The sequence below is a fragment of the Varanus komodoensis genome, unplaced genomic scaffold (genome assembly GCF_004798865.1).
Source record: "Varanus komodoensis strain SLA01 unplaced genomic scaffold, ASM479886v1 scaffold21, whole genome shotgun sequence".
NCBI classification, from domain to species: domain Eukaryota; kingdom Metazoa; phylum Chordata; class Lepidosauria; order Squamata; family Varanidae; genus Varanus; species Varanus komodoensis.
Window position 1 is genome coordinate 15,349,825 of NW_025335589.1, and position 19,960 is coordinate 15,369,784.

Here is a 19,960-nt window from a genome sequence, read left to right on the forward strand (position 1 = left end):
TCCCATATTAAAACCAGGAAATTTATAAGGAGGTGTGTTTGAAATTGGCTTGAGTCAGATTGCATAGAAAGGGAGTAATTCTTTTACTCATATAAGCCACTCTGTAGCCCTAAGAGCCTAGAAAAAGGAATATAAATAAATAAGTTAAAGTTACAAAATGCTCACAAAACTACAGTAAGTTATATCTGCTTCATCTTCCTGTTTGTACTGTATTATCAGAAGCTATAAACAAATGATGATGAACGAAAAAGGTGGGTCAGAAATGCCAGACTAAGATACAGTAAAGCTCATGAAATTGTTGGCTCAAGTCATATCTCTCCTTTCAAGAGCCAATGGATATGTCAAATGAAGCTGTTTACTAAACTGTACTGTATATAGAGATACTGAAGTGATAGCCACTGAGCTAAATTAGTTTGAATTCAGAATTGTATACAGTCTTTCCTGGGTGGCTGCTTCCAAAGAGGAGAGCCAGATGGCTGCATCTTTGACCCATGAGAATTATTCTTTAAGTTCCCACAGAAATATTTAATATCTTAAAAAGCCCTTGAGAAAACTCAAATAAAATGGTGGGAAGAGAGGTAATCAATACACTGCTGTCAGCCAGTTCTGTTTTATTTTATCTGCTAATTCAAGCACTATAGCTATAGCTGGTGGTTTTACAGATTTTGACAAACAGGAGCAGCAAAGGGTAGCAGGAGTGAGGAAGTGGGGATTCTTCTACATCAGTGATGGGCAACATGTGTGCCTTACAGATGCTTAGCCCTGCAACTCCCTTCAACTGGGAATGATGGTTAGGGCTAATGGGAATTGTAGGCAAAAAAACCCCCTAGCGAGTCATAAATCCTCCTTCACCCCCATTGTACACACATAGTGAATAAAAGAAAGCCAGTCTAGGGTGGAACTGGGATGGGCAACAGACCTACATATAGCTTACACACACACACACACACACACACACACACACACACACACAGAGAGAGAGAGAGAGAGAGAGAGAGAGAGAGAGAGAGAGAGAGAGACCGACCGACCTTCCCTTTAGTACAAATTGTAGATATGAGGGGCTAATCCAGAATGGAACTGCACTGAGTGACAAAGACTTAAAGCTCCAAGCAGGGTCCAGACTAGTCCTTTAAGCTTAAATACCTATTTGCCTAATTGCCAATTGTGCAAATGCTATCATGTTTAGTTTGGTCATAAGATATTTGGCCATGAGTTTCAGAAAACAATGTAAAGGATAGCAGAACTATGTAAATAGTTTATTTACATGTTTTTGTTTATATTATTTTGGCGAGGTAATTTAATCTGGAGGGCATTCATTCATAGTTTATGTCTGCAACCTTATCAGATACTTGGTCATAACTAGCCTCTTCTCGAGATGCCCTGGTAAGCTAATCAACAGAGTAGTATAAAATATACACCACAAGAGTACATGCATTTCAGGAACTCTGGCATTATATAAACACAATCTGCACTATAGACTTGCTTAAAACTATCTGCACTGTGGGAAAAAATAACCCTACAGCAGACAGCTTTAAAGCAGAGCAATCTGTACAATATCTATATATGTTGCTCAGTAAAAGTCTGCCTGCTTCCTATGAATCACAGCAGTGCTCTCAATAATACACCTTCTCATATCTGCCCTCACCATACCATTTGCTGTCATCAAAGCATGAAGAAGGGTAATCTAGAAAGAAATAAGAATGCAGAAACACAATAGTAGCTTGAAATATCAGGCCAAAAGAGAAGCAGGGTGTTCTTTTAACCTTATACTGCCCACAATGGTTTAAAAATATCCTATCTTTTTCTGGTGTGGCAACTTAAGCTAAAGGGAAGGTATCAAGGCAATGGGACAAAATTCTACAAGATGCAGCTGCACTTCTGTGAAGAATTATGTGCACAGACTGGGGATGATCTTTTACAAGTTGCTATTTGGAAAAGCCCAGGTGGAAGCAGTGGCCAGGAGTATTTTTTAATTAGTCTTAGGGCTGGTTCACCATTTCAGGCCCTGTCTAAAGTAGTCAAAACTAGCCTTGAGTTATCCATGAATTAGTCAACATCAAACTGGATTACTGTAATTTGCTTTATATGTGTCTGCCTTTGAAAATTATTCAGAAGCTCCAGCTACTGCAAAATGCAACTGCCTACATGCAGATAAGCAAACTTATTCTGAAATTAGTACATGAAATTTGCTCCACCTCTAGTTGCCTACACACTTCTGAATCCAGATCAACATGCTATTAACTTACAAAGCCTCAAAAAGTTTGGAACTAGGTTATACAGCTTTTACCTATATGATCATTTGATTGAAATTCTTTGTGATCTGCATTATGTGACCTACATGCATGCTTCAATTAAATTATCAACAGCTGGCTTCCTGGAACAAAAATTTGCATAAATGGCTGGATGTTTGAGTTGCAGATGAGAAACTGTATATTATTATAGTAGTTACTACTACTGTACAGTTTGATGTTTTAACACTAAGAGTTTGTCTTCAAAATGATGTTAACAGAACTTACTTCTTCCTTTGTACAGCCACTCTTGCTAAACCATTCTAATTTTGGAGTCCTCTTATACCCATTTCAAACCTGTGCGCGCTAGTCATTAATTGTATCACTGACTGAGCTGTTTTGGTGAAATCAGAGTTAGCATAACAGTACTTAAGTTTATTGTGCAAATAAATATCAGTGGATCAAACTGCTGCTCTGCTTAACTCTAGCATGATGTTTTTGAAAATTCTCCTTTCCTGAACCTAAATCACACAAGTAGCCTTCGTATTATATGTTATGTTAGTTGTGATGTCATGTCCAACTCATCATGACCTCATGGACAACATTCCTCCAGGCTCCTATTATATACTGCTTGTATAAATTTTTTTGCATTTCCACTATTTTTATTTCTCTAGAGGAAAAAAAAATCTTGCCAAATTGTGAGGAAACTGGGAAAAGGTTCATGCTCCTACAGTAACAACAGAGCTTTTTGGCACATTAGCAGCTACACAGACATACAAGTACTGAGGAATAATGTGAAAACAGTGAGGTCAGATGGAAATTAAATGCAAAAGATGTAGTCTGTGAAAATTATATTAAAGCTTAAATGTATGTAAATAAGCATGGTAACTATTTATAGCAGCAATAATTGATGGTTTCACATGCATCCTAATGTTGCTAAGTTAATTAACACCTGTAGTAGAACAGGATGCCATTATCATTATTTAATCGAGAAATGGCAGAATGAATGTGATAAATCCAGCTGTTTCAAACTGGAGTTGCCCCTTAAGTTTCTTTGCTCAGAAATGGTCAAGATGTACCCATTTATTCTTTTATGTATAGATTAAGCATTTTTCATATGTAGAATGCAAATATGCCTTGCTGGTAGACAGTAGATATCACATTGGCAGGAATGAACCCTTCATATTTTGGCTGACATTACTGAGTAGATACAAGGGCAGAGCTAGGGCGTGTTGTAGGCTAAAAATATTTCTGGGCATTTTTAGCTTGGGGTTTCTAAGAATAAAAGAGGATGCATGTCTGTCAGTACTATAGCACTAATACAGGGAAAGGTATACATCTGAAACTTGGCGTACATGTTAAGAAGAATTTGGGCCGTGCACCTTCTAGTTACTTTATTTTTAAAACTCAGTATGTTCAATTAATGAGTGTCCATGTGTTTCAAGCTTGCAGTACCATTTTCAGTCACACATACATAGCTTTGTATGCAACAGTATGAGACACAGGAAAGTAGTCAGCCATGGAGCTTACTGGGTGGCCTTGGGACCGTCACTGACTCTCAGCCCAACCTACCTCACAAGGTTTGTTGTGAGGATAACATTAAGAGAAGGAGAATTATGTAAGCCACCTTGAAGAATATAACAAATACGTAAACAATAGTCTGAGTCACATCATTATATAGCAGCTGTCTCCCCACTTTCATGGGACAGTCCCCTCTGAGGAAAATGTTGTGGATTCACCCTCTCTCAGGGGCTGGAGGGATACACCATGGCAGCCATCATGTCTCAAGCATTAGGGAGCATGGCTTCACTCAGATGGAATGGGCACAATATATTCATTTTTGATAGCTATGTAGCATTACCTGAAGACTTTGTTATATCAAATTAAGAACTATTCCAACCATGTGAAGCCCCTTTCATTCACTAGCAAGAGCACAAGGAATATCATGCTGGAGCAGACCAAAGACCTATTGAGTCCAACATTCTTTTTCCACAGCAGCAAAGCAGATGCATACAGGAAGCCCAGTGTAGGAGATGAATGCAATAATATCTTCCTGCTTGTGCTTCTTAGAAGCTGCTACTGAAAAGTGCATACTGAAGGGAATGCATAGTTCTAGTAGAAAGAAATGTGTCACTTTCTGTTTTAACCATCCTATATAATTTGGCATCATCAACAAACTAGGCAGCCTCATTGTTCACCTCTAATTTCTGATAGTTTATGAACAAATTTAAAAGGACAGTCCCAATAAAGGTCTTTAGGAGATCCCACTGTTTACATCTCTCGTTTGCTAGAAAAGACCATTTATTTCTACTCTTTCTCTTCTGTAATCATTCTTATTCATAACAGAATGAATCTATTCATAATAGAACCTCTCCTCTTACCCCGTATCTGCTAAGTCTGCTTAGAAGATTTTGGTGAGAGATCTTTTCAAAAGCATTTGGCCACTGGTTTGTCCCCTTCCCTTGACATTCCCAGGGGCATGAACTGAATCTCTGCTGGATCTCTCCTGGAAAAGGCCAGTGGTGTCTTGGGCACATTGTCAGCCCCTGGAAAAACAAGCCACACTGCAAAGGTAGGGCTTTGTCACTTTCTGATCTTAGGTAGCAACCTGCCCTTGTTGATCTATTTTTTTCTTCCTTCACTTGGGTATAGGCATTTAATAAATGCCTAATATTCACACACAGAATACACAAATTAAACAGAACAGATAGTATTCTGTGGGTAGGACAATGCTTTTGCAGACTATTCAGGAATAGCACTGTTACTTACATTATTATATAATGAGAAGTTAAATACAGGTTCCCGAGAAGTTAAATGTATGTTCCTGTTCTAAGGTTGCTCAGAACAGGACATTTGGCTTGATGGAACTCCACATGTGAAATAATCTTATTTATTCATGTATTTTTAAATATTTATACTATTCTTTTTTCCTTCAAGAAACTCAAGGCAGCATCTTCTCCCTGAATCTGGACATGTATCAACAATTCTGATTTTTAGGCACATCCTGAATCTATTTATGCACGGCTTCCTAGTATAATTTAGCCCACTATTTGCAATATTTTTATGCATATGATATATTCCATGTTTTGATTTTATATTTTTGTGTTATGATTTGGGCATACCATTTTGATACCTGCGTATCTGCAGTTTATACATACCAATAAATATATAACTTGAACAAATTTACAAAGTCTCAAGACTGGCTTTAGTCTTGAAATAATACCCCATTTTATTTTGAAAAATTCAATTTCTCTCTACATATTAAAAAAATCCTACAGTGATTTTGCACTGTAGAACTTGGAGCAATCTGAAAATCTGAAAGAACTTGGAGCAATTTTTGGGGCAATGAAATGCAAACAAGGCAACTTCAAAATGTTGTTCAAGTACCATTAGTGACACTTGCTTTGTGCAACCCACTTCCTCCCTGCAAGCTTTCTTGCCACACAACACACAGGAAAATAGGGGTAAAGAAATCCAAACTGCTTTTAGGATTTGAAAGACTTCAAATAGTTAGTAATTAAATGTATCTTTGCCTTTCTTTAATCCCTAGTAACAAACAAAAAACCCCACAGTTGCGCAAGTTGAAACCTTTCAAAATACTTTCTCAGAGGAAAACCACAGTTCAAATACTACTTATTCAGAACAATTTGAGTTTTCTATCATACATCTTTATCTCTACATTTAAAAGTTACTGAAGTGTAAGCAATGTAAATGTCTATAGTTAAACATTAACCATTACAGAACAAGGCATCAAATAAAAGGTTAGTTAACACTACTGCAGCTTCTGAGAAGCAGTAATCTGTTTAAGTCAAACAAGTCCATAGCAGAGCTCAAATTTAAATCAAACTCATTGGATCCATTGCCTTCCATCAGCTTATATTTGAAAATGAGAATTTTGTCCCAATATTATTTGGGGGAAATATTATTTGAATCATTTTAAACTTTATTACACTGAACTGCATTTGCCATATTGATGCCCATTCTTCTAGCCTGGAGAGTTTTGGAGATCCTTATAATCCCTTTTGGTGTTAACCACATTGAATAGTTTGGTGTCTTCAACAAACTCAGCCACTTCACTGTTTATTCCTTATTCCAGATCATATATACATAGGTTGAAAAGCACTGATTCTAATAAGGGTTTTCGACAAAGCTCTACAGAATCCATCCCTCTAGCATTCCCAGACTTCCTCTCATGTTCAGCCGTGTCTTAGAAAGGAAGCTGGGCCCAGAGGAAGTCTGTGCTTATGGAACAAAGGTTGCAGCTTCCAGTGTTAGCCATCATCTTAAATACTGACCTTAGAGATAATGATCTGGTTCATATGTAACAACCACCTACAAATTGTTTAAACCATGGGTTGTTGCAGCCATGCAGAAGTCAGTAAGCTGTCTCCTACCTGACTCCACTTTCATCAACAACCTAGGAACATTCAGATTTTTAACATATGGTTCATGACTGCATTAAACTTCTGGTTTGTTTGTTCCTCAGCAATCCAGGGTTCCATGCTCACAAGTCTTCTGGAGTTGTTTATAAAAGTGTATACAAAGTGGAAGCTGAAAGCAACTGGATGCATATAGGGGGAGAACAAGATCATGCTTTTATTAAACACCGTATCTATTAACACAACTATAATAGTATATAATGCAGTTGGAGTGTTGGACTAGGGACTTGGGAGATATGGGTTCTAGTCCCCATTCAGCCATGAAGCTCACTGGGAGACTTTGTGCTATTCATACTCTCAGCCCAACCTATCCCACAGAGTTGTTGTTGTGAGGATACACTGAGAGGAAAGGGAAAATTAAGTATGCAGTCTTGAGTTCCTTTGAAGAAAAAAAGGCAGGATATAAACATAATAAACAAACCTGTTCTTCTCTTTCCTTTAAAACAGCAGTAGTCAAGACAGTGTTCTGGCTGTTTTTAAAAACTTTGTTTCAGAAGCATACTATTAAAATACAAACTGTGAGATCACAACCCAAAGCACTTCTCTAATAATTTTCAATAGAAGATACTTAACTGTTTCAGATAAATCATTAGGTTTAGTCCATTTTTGCCTGGATTATAACCTGCAATTTTAACTTTTTTATACATAACTATCTATAAGTTAAAATGGTCTATGAACACTTATGAAGGAACATCATGTTATTTTTAATGAAAGCATGGGAATACTGGTATTCTTTTACCAAAACTCTATGCAAGATGAGCAATCTTTTTCCTTTACTCAAATAGCTAGAGTCCTCTGCAGTGTGAATACTTCTTCTGAAACAGCCTTTTAAAAAAGCAATATATCCTATTCATCAATTTATTATTCACAAAGATAACTGTGGTTACTATCCAGAAAATATGCTATTGTCAAACATTGCTTTTAGATAGTATGCAAAATGGAATGCCAAAGGAATGGCTTGCACATATCCATAATAGGATGACCTTACCTAAAAGAAACTGAGGGCACAGAACAAAGGTTGTTTTTATAAGAAATATAAAATTATAAAAATATATAAACTCCACAAAACCCTGTCAATATTCTTAACTACTTCAGAAAATCCAGTCTGTTTAACACTTTATTTTTGGCACTAGGAAATGTTCAGAAAAAAGAATGACAGTCTTTATGAGATAGGTTCTTGGTCTGATCCAGCATGGTTATCTAGTCCAGCATTCTGTTCACATAGTGGTCAACCAAAAGAAATACATAAGCAGGCTATAAGTGCAACTGCACCCTCCTGCTTATGTTTTCTCACAGCTGATATACTGAAGGCAGCATACAGTCATCAGCACTAGTAGCCACTGATAACCTTTTCCTACATTATTTTGTCCAATCCCCTTCGCCATTGCACTTCAGACAGTTCAGTACAATTGCATTTCCAGTAATAAAATGACCATTCTTAATCAACCATGTTTCTTAGTAAGTACATTACACTGTTGTTCGTTCCTATCTAGTAAAATATAACAAAAAACAAGCCTTTGCAAGCTGAAGGATAATTAAGTTGCATCCTGGTCCTTGGGCACATACCCTGCTTTGCTCTATTTCAAGCACTGAGTTTCTGAGGGGGGGAAAAGCAGTACAAAACTTGAAAATACACTTATAACCCTGCCCTATATACTCAAATTTTCTACTGAATTCAATCAGGTTTACACACAAGCAGGTGTTCTTAGGTCTGTAGCCTTAACACAGATCACACAAAAATTGGTAGAACATTTTTTTAGGTAATTCCATTAAGGATAGCTGTGCTAATCGCCCCAAAACAAGAATTATAAATTGTTTTCTCTAGCATTCCACTCCATTGGTTAAAAAAAAGTACAGAAGAATCTTTTCATGCAGAGAAAAAAAGAGGTCTTTTGCTAGCCCCAGTTGATGTTAAATTCTAAACTACAACAGAAAGTTGTAGTTTAGAAGCATGTTACTCATGGGTTATCTACAGCACTAAGGAAATTCAGTTTTAGCATGTCATCCAGAACTCAAATGCATATGAAAACTTAATTTAACTCAAACTGTGTTCCATTCAAAGAGATACAGACACTTTTTCTGAGCAAGTATCAATATTTGAACTAAGAAGCAAACAAAGTTATTTTGATGTTTTCAAACAATACAGTTTGAGCACTATGGTATTACACAATGCTCACTAAATTGTGACTTTCCAGATGTTTTGGACTACAAGTCCCATCAACTTCAAGCTGGCATAAAGGTGAGGAATAATGGGTTTTGCAGGTCAAGACATCTGGAGAGTCACAAGGTGCCCACTCCTAATCTAAGTCTATAATAGATAATGTTAATAAAGTGTAAGCATCAAGCACTTTTACAAACAGCACATGTTATTGGATCCAGATTTAGTTACACTCACAACAGAGCCACTAACATCAACTGGACTTAAATATAATTAAATTCAATTTTTTCAATGGGTCAACTCCATGGAGGGCCAAATCTTAATTACAAACCAGAACACTCACCTTGCTATTTTTTACATTTTGAGAAAAATGCAACAGAGTATCTCTAAACACTTATACATAACCAATTCAAGAATATGCTGGGATTTTATTATGAGAACCAGTGTGGTGTGCTGGTTAGAGGACTGGCGCCCTGGAAATCCACCTTTTAGTCCCCACTGGGTAACTTTGGGTCAGTGACTGTTGGTTGATAGAAGGGCAGTTGCTCTTAGTGTGCATTCCCAAGGCCCCCTGATTGAGACTCAGAAGAGAAGGGGGAGATCTCAGAATATGGGCCAATTCCAGATGTTGAGATGAGAAGCTGGGGTGCTTATCCCAAGACCAGCCTCCCCAGGTGGGCAGGGCTCTCTGAGAATAACCGAGATGTACAGTTATCAGGAGGTTTTGAGCAGGGGAGTTTCTCAGAGACAGATGAAGCAGGTATGGCTCTCAACCCCATGACACAATATCAGCAGAGGAGGGTGGCCCAGATAGAGAACTGGTGTGCAGAGAGGAGGCATGCTCGTTTCCAGAAGACCCCTCCTGAAAGGATGGGGCACAAACATACTCATAAGGAGAGTTCCTATAAGTAAATATGAGATTGGGTTCAATGAACCATTCTGTGCATGCTCAGAGATTCATTCTGGGTGTTTGTGCTTCTGGAAAACACCTTGCTCAATAAAGAACATTTTGGAAGAAAGGGCTGTGACTTTGAATGTGCAAAGGGAAGAACCCAAGCTCATGACAGTAACAGACTCTCAGTACAACCTACTTCAAAGGGTTGTTGTGAGGCACCAAAAGTTCAATTTAATCCTCACAAAAGGAAAAAGGTAGGATATACATGTAATGCAATAATATCTTGCACTTTAATGTAATATGCTCAAAAATCTATTTTACTGTTGCCCATATCATTCACACCATTTCCCCCTGCAATACAGAGGGTCAATGATTTTCTATATGTAAACTATGTAAGAATCTATCATTTTTCAGTTTGTTGCACCTGCAGTTCCACTCTGTTTTAAACTTGCACCACTTCAAAAAACCCTTAGTATTTACAGATTTGTCACAAAAATAAAGCTAAACAAGATGGACTACTTCAAGAAGCAAGTTTCTCTCACTACGATTCACAAAAATGGTACTATTCATATAGGCAAACTGAAAAAGTTGTATGAGTGGAATCGAAAAACCCACATCACCTGAATTAGTGGAGTAATGCAAGCCTATCTGTATCTATACATATTTAATGAGGATATGTATTGGTAGAAGTAGCCCCAACAGATTTCAATTGCACTTCCTTCTGGGTAAATGTGTGCAGAACGGCAATCTATGTTCCATTTATATAGCTAATCTGAATATATGCTATTATGTGGGTTTATTGTGCTATACTAGGGCACCAGTGGGCAGAGAAAGAAACATAATAAGGTGGAAAGCAAGGTGACCCTCTTACTTGAAACTGTATCCCCATGATCTTAGATATATATCACAGGGTCAGCTTTAAAAGCTTTGTGGATTATAAGGTAGTCAGAAGCAAACTGTGGCTAAACTGTTATGTAGCTGCTACATACCATTATTTAAAAAATTAATATTTAAAACATGCTTTAATAATTACACATTTTATTAACAAATATTAAATATTCTCATTTCCCTATAGCAGCTTATTCCTGATTCCATGCATGTGTAAAATTACAAAGAACACAGGAGGAATATAACCAGTCAGAAAAATGTTCATCTCATAAATTCTAGCTTAGTATATTATTTATTTATTTAAAACATTTGTATGCCACCCAATTGTGCCACAGCACCTCATATGGGGCAGTATCACAGAACTTCATTAGATCCTCATATGGGGCAGTATCCAGTGCTGTCCAGCCACAAACAGCATCCACAGCCAATCTGTTTGCCAGCATGAACTTCCATTTGTTGAAATGCAGGATGAAATTTAACCAACTCATACACACAGGCTTCAGGCAATGGGAATATGCAACACCAACAGATTGTATGTTATGCAAGACAAACATTCTGAATTGAAATTAAAAACTGAATGTAATATTGAATAAATTGGTATAATTAGTATAGAGTTCTATGCTAGGTTCATTTCAAGCTTTAATACATTTGCTTAGGAAAATCAGATTTATATACTGATGACAAAGGTGTCAAAAAGTCAGTTCCTGAAGCTGCAGTTGACTGAGAGCGTGGTAACACATATAATGTTAATCTACATTGTGTGGTTTTTCTATTGCCAACATGCGAAAATAAGATGCTACAATGGAGTTAAAACAGGCTTTTGCAAAGTGAGCACAATTCAGAAAAGTTATGCAACTCATTCAAACAATTTGAATATAGCAGAAAAAGAAATCATAGCACCTTCTACAATGGCACGTAATGGTTTACTATTTCCTTAGGGCAGATCATGTGAGTGCACCAGCACTCATCTACATTCATTTCATTCAACGTAACAGCAGCCATCATTAGTTTTCCCTGTAGCTGAATTGCATTATTCCAGAAATCTTCTGCTCTGTTAATAAGGCTACTCATTTCCTAATTCTCAGGGGAGAAGGGGGGGTTATATTTGATTTTCTATTTTGGAAACAGCAATTTTGTCTTCAGTACTGTTGTTCCTGATGCTATTATCTTCCTCTAAGCTATCTTTCCATTTTTATTTTTGTTTCTCTTCAAATTCATATCCCCATGCCTGGATTAGCCAGATCTCAGCTCAGTTGCATTTTCTGCTGGTCATTTTTCTGAGCAGGCTTCTGCAAATGTGTTCACTGGTTCATTGTAAGCAAGATTTTTTTTTCTGATGATCCGCATTTGTGGACAAACGTAAAGATAGGCTGTTTCCTTGAACTGTTATTTTCAACCTGCCTGGACAGGAGAAACAGATTCTGACCATTCCTCAGTTATTTCGCACAGGTAGAGAACTTGGGGATGGGGAGGAGTCAGCCTCTTAACATCAGGCTGGGACATGCTCTGTAGCTGTGAGATTCTCACTGCTTTCAAAGAGCTTCCAAACCCAGGGTGAAGTGAGGGAAAAATCTGTCCTCTGGGAAAGGGGCTGTGGGGGGAATCACTCTTTCACTTTTTGTTCTGCTTCAGAGCCACTCAGAAACAGTTGAGGGATTCTCTCTACTTTTGACTGTATTCAGCCCTGGTATGATGCAAAAGTTTTATTCTTGGCTCCTACCCCCACCAGTCCTCTGAAAGAACAGGATCATTCACTCATGTTCTCCTTAGTGGGGTCGCAGAGAAGAAACAAGGAACTATCTTGCTATTTCTAAGTGTGTTTCAGCCCAGTTCAAGCTTAATTAATGACCCTGACCTATTCCTGATGAAAAAGATCAGCTTCATCCCATGTCAAGTTGAGATACAGAGTATCTTCTATGTCTTAACCAAGCTTCATACAGAACAAGAGCTTCTCTCTATTCTCTGTGCACTGGGAGAGATGCAGTGAGCATAAATAATGTACTGGGTCGAAGGGCAAAAATCATGAACCCCTGTTCCTGAATACCATAACTAAGAACACTATTCTAGAACATGAGATTGACTGAACACATAAGGGAAGCCACAGCCTTGAACTTAGAAATGCTGAGCAGGGCTGTTGTGGACAGGACATTGATGGAGTCACCCACACCAAGCAACAAATTCCTGATCACCATAAGCTCACCCTGTTAGTTTATTTGCATTCCTTCAGCCTATTACTGCTACTTCTTTATCTTCAAATCATAATCCTTCCCATATTCATACCATCAAAGACTGTTACTTCAGGAATTCGTGCAGACAATCAGGTAATTCACATGTCAGCAATTTCATTAAGGAATTCAGCACAATGTCTCCCACAGTAAAGCCAGAAATAATCACTGTGTTTTTGTTTACATGAAGTGATGAAACAGTGTTAGGTGAATATGACTGTGCTAAGAGTGACTAACAAATCAAACACTGAAATATGTTAACTGACATATTTGGAGCAAAAATTAGAGAGTGAAGCAACATTTAGAATACTAGCAGGACTAGAGGAATGGTCAAATGGAAGAATGGTAACAGACGTGGGCCAAGTCTGAAGAAAACTAGAAAAAGATAAAATATAAAACCAGAATGGAAATGTCAGGAAGACAAGGGATTAGAATCAGGAAAAGATAATCAAATAGTCTAGCAAATATGCTTCAATAAATTTATTAACAATATCTGACTTTAGCATTTTTTTACTTTGAGACACAGAAATAATTTTAATCTTATTAAAATATGGTGACATATTTTGGGAGTCACCATCCATATCAGCAATTCATAAACTGGAAGAAGTAGACTCTAGTCCACTAAAGCTTATCCTGTAATAAATATCTCAGTTTTCAAACATGCCATAAGGCTCCTTCTGCTGTGATAGACTAACACAGCAGCATCTTTGAATGCTGCTGAAAGTTTATCTATAGCATGTCAATCATCAGCACTAGAATTCCATAAGCAATGTATGAGGAACAAGGTGCAATTTTTCACACTGGGAACAGTAGGTTAGAACTGCATGAGGAAGTAATCTGGTCACAAGTTGAAGACACATACATAATAAAATGACGTAGTATTGCAGCTCTTATTCAGTAATGTGGGGCAGACAATCTTTCAATACGTTTGCTTAATCACATCACTGTTCCTGTTTGGCAAAAGATATGGAAACAAATGTTGCACAATACATATACAATAGCATTGCTGAATGGGACTGAAACAGCAGAATGATCTAGGATTTAATTACTGTCCTAAAAGTTTTGGAAAAACTTCAGAAACATTTTAGTTTAGTGCAATCATGTCAATATTCCTTTAAAAGCAACTATACTTCAACTTGTAGAAGATTTTTTCCCTAGCCTATAACAGGGACAATCAGATAAGGAATAGCACTGCTTCCTGACAAACTTTTTCATAAATTATGTTTCTTAGAATTCAGTCTCAGTTCTGTCTCTCCCTCTCTGTTCCTCTCTCTGTGAGCATGTTAAATTATCTCTGGCCACCTATCTGTGGATATAAGCCTGAAAAAAGTGTGTTTACATGCACACATGTCTAAATGGTTCAGACAAAGAGAACAAATAAGAACTTTTCACATTATTTGTTTTAGAAATCAAAAACACAGTTTATGATTTTACATACCTAAAAAGCACAGAAAAATTGCTATAAATGAATATGTAGCATTCAATGCAATCAAAAAAATTTTGCAGAACAGTACATGCCTACCAGCTTTAGCCTGGCATGTATTAGAAGTAAATTATATTATAAGTGTCTCTGTAATATTACAAAGAATCTGTAGCTAGCTTCTGGTGCATAGAACAGTACACACTTCCCTCAGCAATTGGTTACGTCTCCATGGGAAGTCCATCTTGGCTAAAGGATATACTTTTGTTTATTCTGAATATCAGAAAGTAATCAAATGAAAAAATACTTTAAATGCTTGCATGCCTCAAAGCCTCTGTTCACTCCTCCACATTGCCTGAACTATTACTCTGTCTAAATACAATGCATTCTTCAGAACTGATGAAGCACTTAATCACTGCACAACAAATTCAAACCTTACCCAGAGGCAGTGCACATGGAAGTATTACTAGATCAGAAGCAAAGCCTTTTAAAGGAGTCTAATCTGACCTGCCACTAGGCAAAAGCAAAATTAGGTCAGTCATTTTATAAAGTTATCTTTTCAATTATAGGTTCTGGATTAAAATTAAAATTTAACTACTAGGATTGGTAACTACTACATTTAACAAAATGAATCAATGCCAAGAAAACAAATAAAAAGCAGTGCCTTTAAAGAGAGATACCAGTTCAACTGACAATGTTGAGGAAGTTTTGAAAATATCCAAACTCAGAAAATGATTAGGACTAATCTGCAATTTACTGCAAGGGTGGGCAGCAGTTAGATTAGGCTCTACTAACAGATCTCCGGATCATCTGCAATAGATTGACAAGGGTTTCCCACAACCACCACCAAAAGTCCAAAACCTTAGGCTGCTGAAATTGATAAAATTGGTTGACTTGTCTGTAAAGGATACGAGATCATTTCTCATACTAAAACAATATCTTGGTTTGAGCATTTGCTCAGATACATCTTGTTCCTCAATTTGTTCCACCCCACAACTATTTTGTACCTGGTAGATCCCAAAGTTCAAGTTAAACAAGCAAACAAACAACCCTAGTAGATCTAGCATACAGGAAATCTGCTCACTCTTGATAGAGAATAAGAAAGTGAATGTTGATGACCTAGATGCAAAGAACTGAACAATTAAAACCTTAGATTGAAAAAAGTAGAACATTTCCTTGAACAACAAAAGATACATTCAATAAGTAAGCCCTTCATGATTAATCTTGAAAGGTTTCATGTTAATCATACTCAGGCTTTCACATTTTTGCTCATCATGGCAACTGTGTCACCACCCTTTAGTTAGAATAACAAGTAACCAGTCTTCTTGACAACCCTGAAGCTGAACTGCTGGGATAGGGATCATCCCAGCAGTGCAGTGATCCCCAGCTGCAACTTCTGAAAGAAGGCTGGTCACTGTTTGGACACTGAAAACAGCCTTAGTTATCATCTAAGCAAACCCTCTGTCGGCACAGGTTCTACAATACAGGATACAGCAGCAACATCTGATAGATGGATGTCCAGACTTTGCTTAAATATCTCCAGTGAAGGACACTTCACCATCTCCCAAGGCAGTCCACTTTATTCTTGAATAGCTCATACTATTAGAAAGTGTCTTCTAAAGCTTAGCAAGAATCTGCTTCCATGCAATTTCAACCAACTAGTTCTAGTCCCGCCTTTTGGAACAACAAAGATCAAGTCTGCTCTATCTTCTGTGTGGCAGCCCTTCAGATTTTTGAAGACTACTACTATGTCTCCCATTCATTTTCTCTTTTCCAGGCTAAACATACTGCTGTGTTTCCCAGCTGAGCCACTTAAATTATCTCCAGCTGACTCATCACACAATAAACCCAATTTTCTTGAATTATCAAAGCAAACTGGCTGCTAGCAACAGAATGAGCATTTGTCTTTTATATAATTAGCATATTAGACACTTACCCTAACAGGAGGACTCCGTGCTTGTACTCTTTGCTGCTGTCCACTTTGAGCATTCTGAAGGTCTTTTGGAATGCAGTTAGCAACAGTGCTAGTCTGGGCCCTTAATGAATTTGCGCAACTCACCAAACTACCAGGTTTCCGAGGCCTCTGTTTGATGCCGTCCAGTAGTCGAACCAGCAAAATATTACTGGGAAGTTCTTCAACACCACAGTCTACTAACGTCCTGCATTCTGGACATCGAAGCTCATTTCGGGAGCTTACAATGCCTAATAGACACCGTTTGCAAAATGTATGTTGACAAGGCAGGACTTTTGCAGAAGCATCAAGGCGTTCTAAACAGACAGGACACTCCAACAGATCCAACAAGGCTGACTCGTCCATCTTTGAGGAATAAGGAATAAGGAATAAGATTTCACAAAATGTACATCCTTTCTGAACATATTAAGAGATTCATGTTATATCCATGCCTTGTCACTCTTCTCTCTGAAATTTGTGACATAAGAAAGAGAGCTGCATTAGTTATAATGGGAAATGGAATAAGGGTGATTCAACAGCAGAATTCTTGTTAGTTGCATATGTCATAATTCTTACAAATCAATAACACTTAAAAAAATTGCTAAACATGAATCCCTTAGAAGTGCTCATGTTTATTATGTAATCCAGTTCCCTTTGTTTTTAATACGTTAGGAAGTGTCGCATGTGACAGGACTTATTAAATTAACTGACCTTATCAAAGCAGCTTCTGCAACCAAAATTTAAAATTCTATCTTCCAAGGATAACTGGTCTTTCTTCTGAGTGAATTGTTCAACATAATTGTACTAGTTATTAGGTGAAGTTGCCCTAACTTTATTGCCTTTCACTGGTGAAAGTCAGCCCTCATGGCCAAGAGCAGAGTACTATTAAACTTAAGAGAATCCTCAAACTTCCAGTGTTACAGAATACAAATAGTCCACTTTAATTACTGCTGCCATAAACCTGAAAACATTTTCAAGATACTTCAAAATGTAAGACACTTTCATTTCCATTGACAGATGGAAGCAAATAAATAAATAAACAAATGATTTAAAAGTCTCCAAATGTTAATCTTTATTAATGAAAGTCATCTTATTTAGATAGGAAATACAATTCCAGGAGGTAAACAATATATGATACTAAACAAAATGAGATCTAAGTATTCAAAAGTATCTTACTATGTAACAGTTAATAATTATCAGTAAAAATTCAAGCTTTATCCTGAACATTTTTAAAATCAAAGACCCAATGGATAGGATCCCAAACTGTACTACTAATTTATTGTCCAAAAGAGATCTCTAGGTCTGTGTTTTTGTGAACAGTAGTCCTCACCCTATAAGATGGAGAATCCTTTAAAAAAAAAAAGATGGAACTTTCAAAACAAAAAGCACTGTAGTATCTGCTGTTCAAACACTCAGTCTCACTGGGTGTGCCCAAACCCCTGGGTGCATCTTAACCAGCTCTTTGGAGTACAATAAAATATTTTAAGAGTTCATACTCTTCAAAACTATCCTTTGACATCAAACTTTTAAAGTGTTTCACAGGGGGAAAAAAAGATGAACTACAGCAGATCTTATGATCATGGATACCATAAATATATTTCTTAAGACAGTTCTGACCACATCTTATATATCAACAGCCTTCCAAAGACCTGAAATTCAATCTATTTGCCAGGAAGAACAAACGCAACATTGAAATTGTTTCAATTCTGCAGCAGTCTAGCAAAAAGAGTTGGGGAAAAAATCTTATAAGCAAGGTTATTCTTCAAGCAAGATATGGTTTTTCAATATTTATTGCACTGACACATATTACATAACTATTTTCATTCAGAATAAGTCTGAATAAGCAGCCAGTAGAAGACTACTATAGTGGCCAACTATTAGAATATGAGAAGATATCTAATTTGATTAGAAACAAGAGACTTTAGTAAAAGTTAATTCCAAGGCGGGGGAAAGGGAAGCAGAGGGGAGTACGGCAGCTTGCTTCCAAGAAATACGGGAAAGGCTTTAAGATTCTTGTTGTGAGTGAGTGGAGAGGAAAAAGCCCTGGAACGGAACTTGACAGACACAACGCCTTCCCTGGGAGATCTAGATGGCGTAAATTAAGCATTATGGCTTCCAGTACGTGCATGGGATACGTTATAGCGATGCCCATGCAACGAAGAGAAAAGCCCATCCGCAAACACATAAACACGAGAAGACAGAAGACAGTCGCTGGCCTTGGGAAACATGCATTGTGTACATAAGCCATCAGTTCCCTTAACCGGCAGACCACTGGAGGGCGAGTGCGGTCTCTATGGAGATTTCACCGGCGGTGTCTCGTTACCAAAGGTGGACAAACAGAGGGCTCGCCTGAACCCTCCTCACGGAGGCTCGGCGGCTGCTGATACGGGGAGGCAAGGTTCCATCAGCGGGAGCATTCCCCTTCCCTTCCCTTCCCTCCCCTCTCCGCGGCCCCGGGCAAGAAGGCAGCGCAGCTGGAGCCGGGAGCAGGCACTCGCCGCCCCGCTCCACCGCCTCAACTCACCATCTCCGCAGCGTCCGTCGGAGCCGGGAAGGGCGCCCCTCCTCTGCCGCGCAGACCTCGCTTTCGCGCCTCTTTGTTCCCGCGAGGAGGAGCCGCGTCCGCCACGGCGCTCAGTCTCGCCCAACGCGGCACCAGGGCGCTCCTCGCTACGCGCCTGCTCTTCCCCCCATCCCACTTCCTTCCTTCCTTCCTTCCGTCCGTTCTTCCCTCCCTCGCCAAAAGGGGGCTGACGCGGGAAGCCGCCCCGCCTCAAGGAAGGAGCCCGGCTCGGAGGTGGAGGAGCGGGCTGCGAGCAGGAGGCTCGGGCGAGCGGGCAGGCACGCACGCCCAGCCGTCGCTTCCTGGAACTCCTGGCCTCCCCGGGCGGGCGGGCGGAGCGCTCGCTGTCTCGCTCGCACGCTGCCCCTGAGGGGGATTTTTATGGCAGAGCACGCAGGCAGCCTTCCCTAAAGAGCTCCGTTCCCCGCCCTTTAGGAGCAGACCAGCCTTTCCAGCCGCCTCTCCCTCCCCTTAGAACATCCTCGCTCCCGCCCATAATCCCACTCCAGCCTGGTGCCTGGATCCAGCCCCTCCACCCGCCCACTCTTTCCCCTCGGGCACCCCGGCTCGGCTCTCCTTCCCAGCCTTCACAGAGTCCCTTTAGTTTGGAACCATCTAAACCTTTAATCACTGCCTTCTTCTCCAAGCAAAGCGCCACCGCCATCGCCAGATACTTGCATGTTTCACCCTCACCACAGGCACTAGCAGCAGGGCGAATGAGTATAAGCAAGCAGCTGACAACGGCGAAGAGTTTGAAATGCACAGGCCCCAGGAACGAAGACCCTTGCTGGTGCACAGCAAAGCAGGGAATGACAGGTAAAATGCAGCTGCACTCTGGGCGGCTCTTTTAGCCTGGGAAAAAGAGACAGCGCAGTAAAAAAAAAAAAAAGCCAAGACTGAAGAGGACTTTATCGTGCTCATAAGAACTGCGTTGCTACGCATAGCAAGCAATTGAAGAGACCAAACACGCTTAAAAACATGCCCCTGAATGGCCACTGGAAATTGCACTACTTCCACTGAAATGGCCATGAGAATACACTGCGTATTTGAAAGGCCACTGGCATGCATCTGAGAGTGATTGTTAGTTTGCACAGTGGTCTTTCTGCCCTGGCATTAAGCTTAACCAGTGTTCATCCCTTCATTTAGTTAGCCATGGATAATGTTAGTTAAAACAACTGAGTTTAATCATTTCA

At 39.0% G+C, this 19,960-nt stretch overlaps 1 protein-coding gene across 2 annotated transcripts in view; it reads right to left on the reverse strand.

Moving 5' to 3' along the window:
- SH3RF1 (SH3 domain containing ring finger 1) overlaps positions 1-19,031 on the reverse strand; it is a 53,767-nt gene extending 34,736 nt beyond the window's left edge. The window contains exons 1-2 of one of the 2 annotated variants that reach the window (XM_044430755.1): positions 18,729-19,031; positions 16,190-16,570 (exon numbers count right to left, since the gene is read on the reverse strand). In XM_044430755.1, coding sequence (XP_044286690.1) covers positions 16,190-16,570; positions 18,729-18,731 — 384 coding nt within the window. In that variant the 5' untranslated portion in view covers positions 18,732-19,031. Of the gene's footprint in view, positions 1-16,189; positions 16,673-18,728 lie in introns of both variants that reach the window. The other variant, XM_044430757.1, reaches the window with a different exon arrangement.
- Between the last annotated feature and the right edge of the window lie 929 nt (positions 19,032-19,960).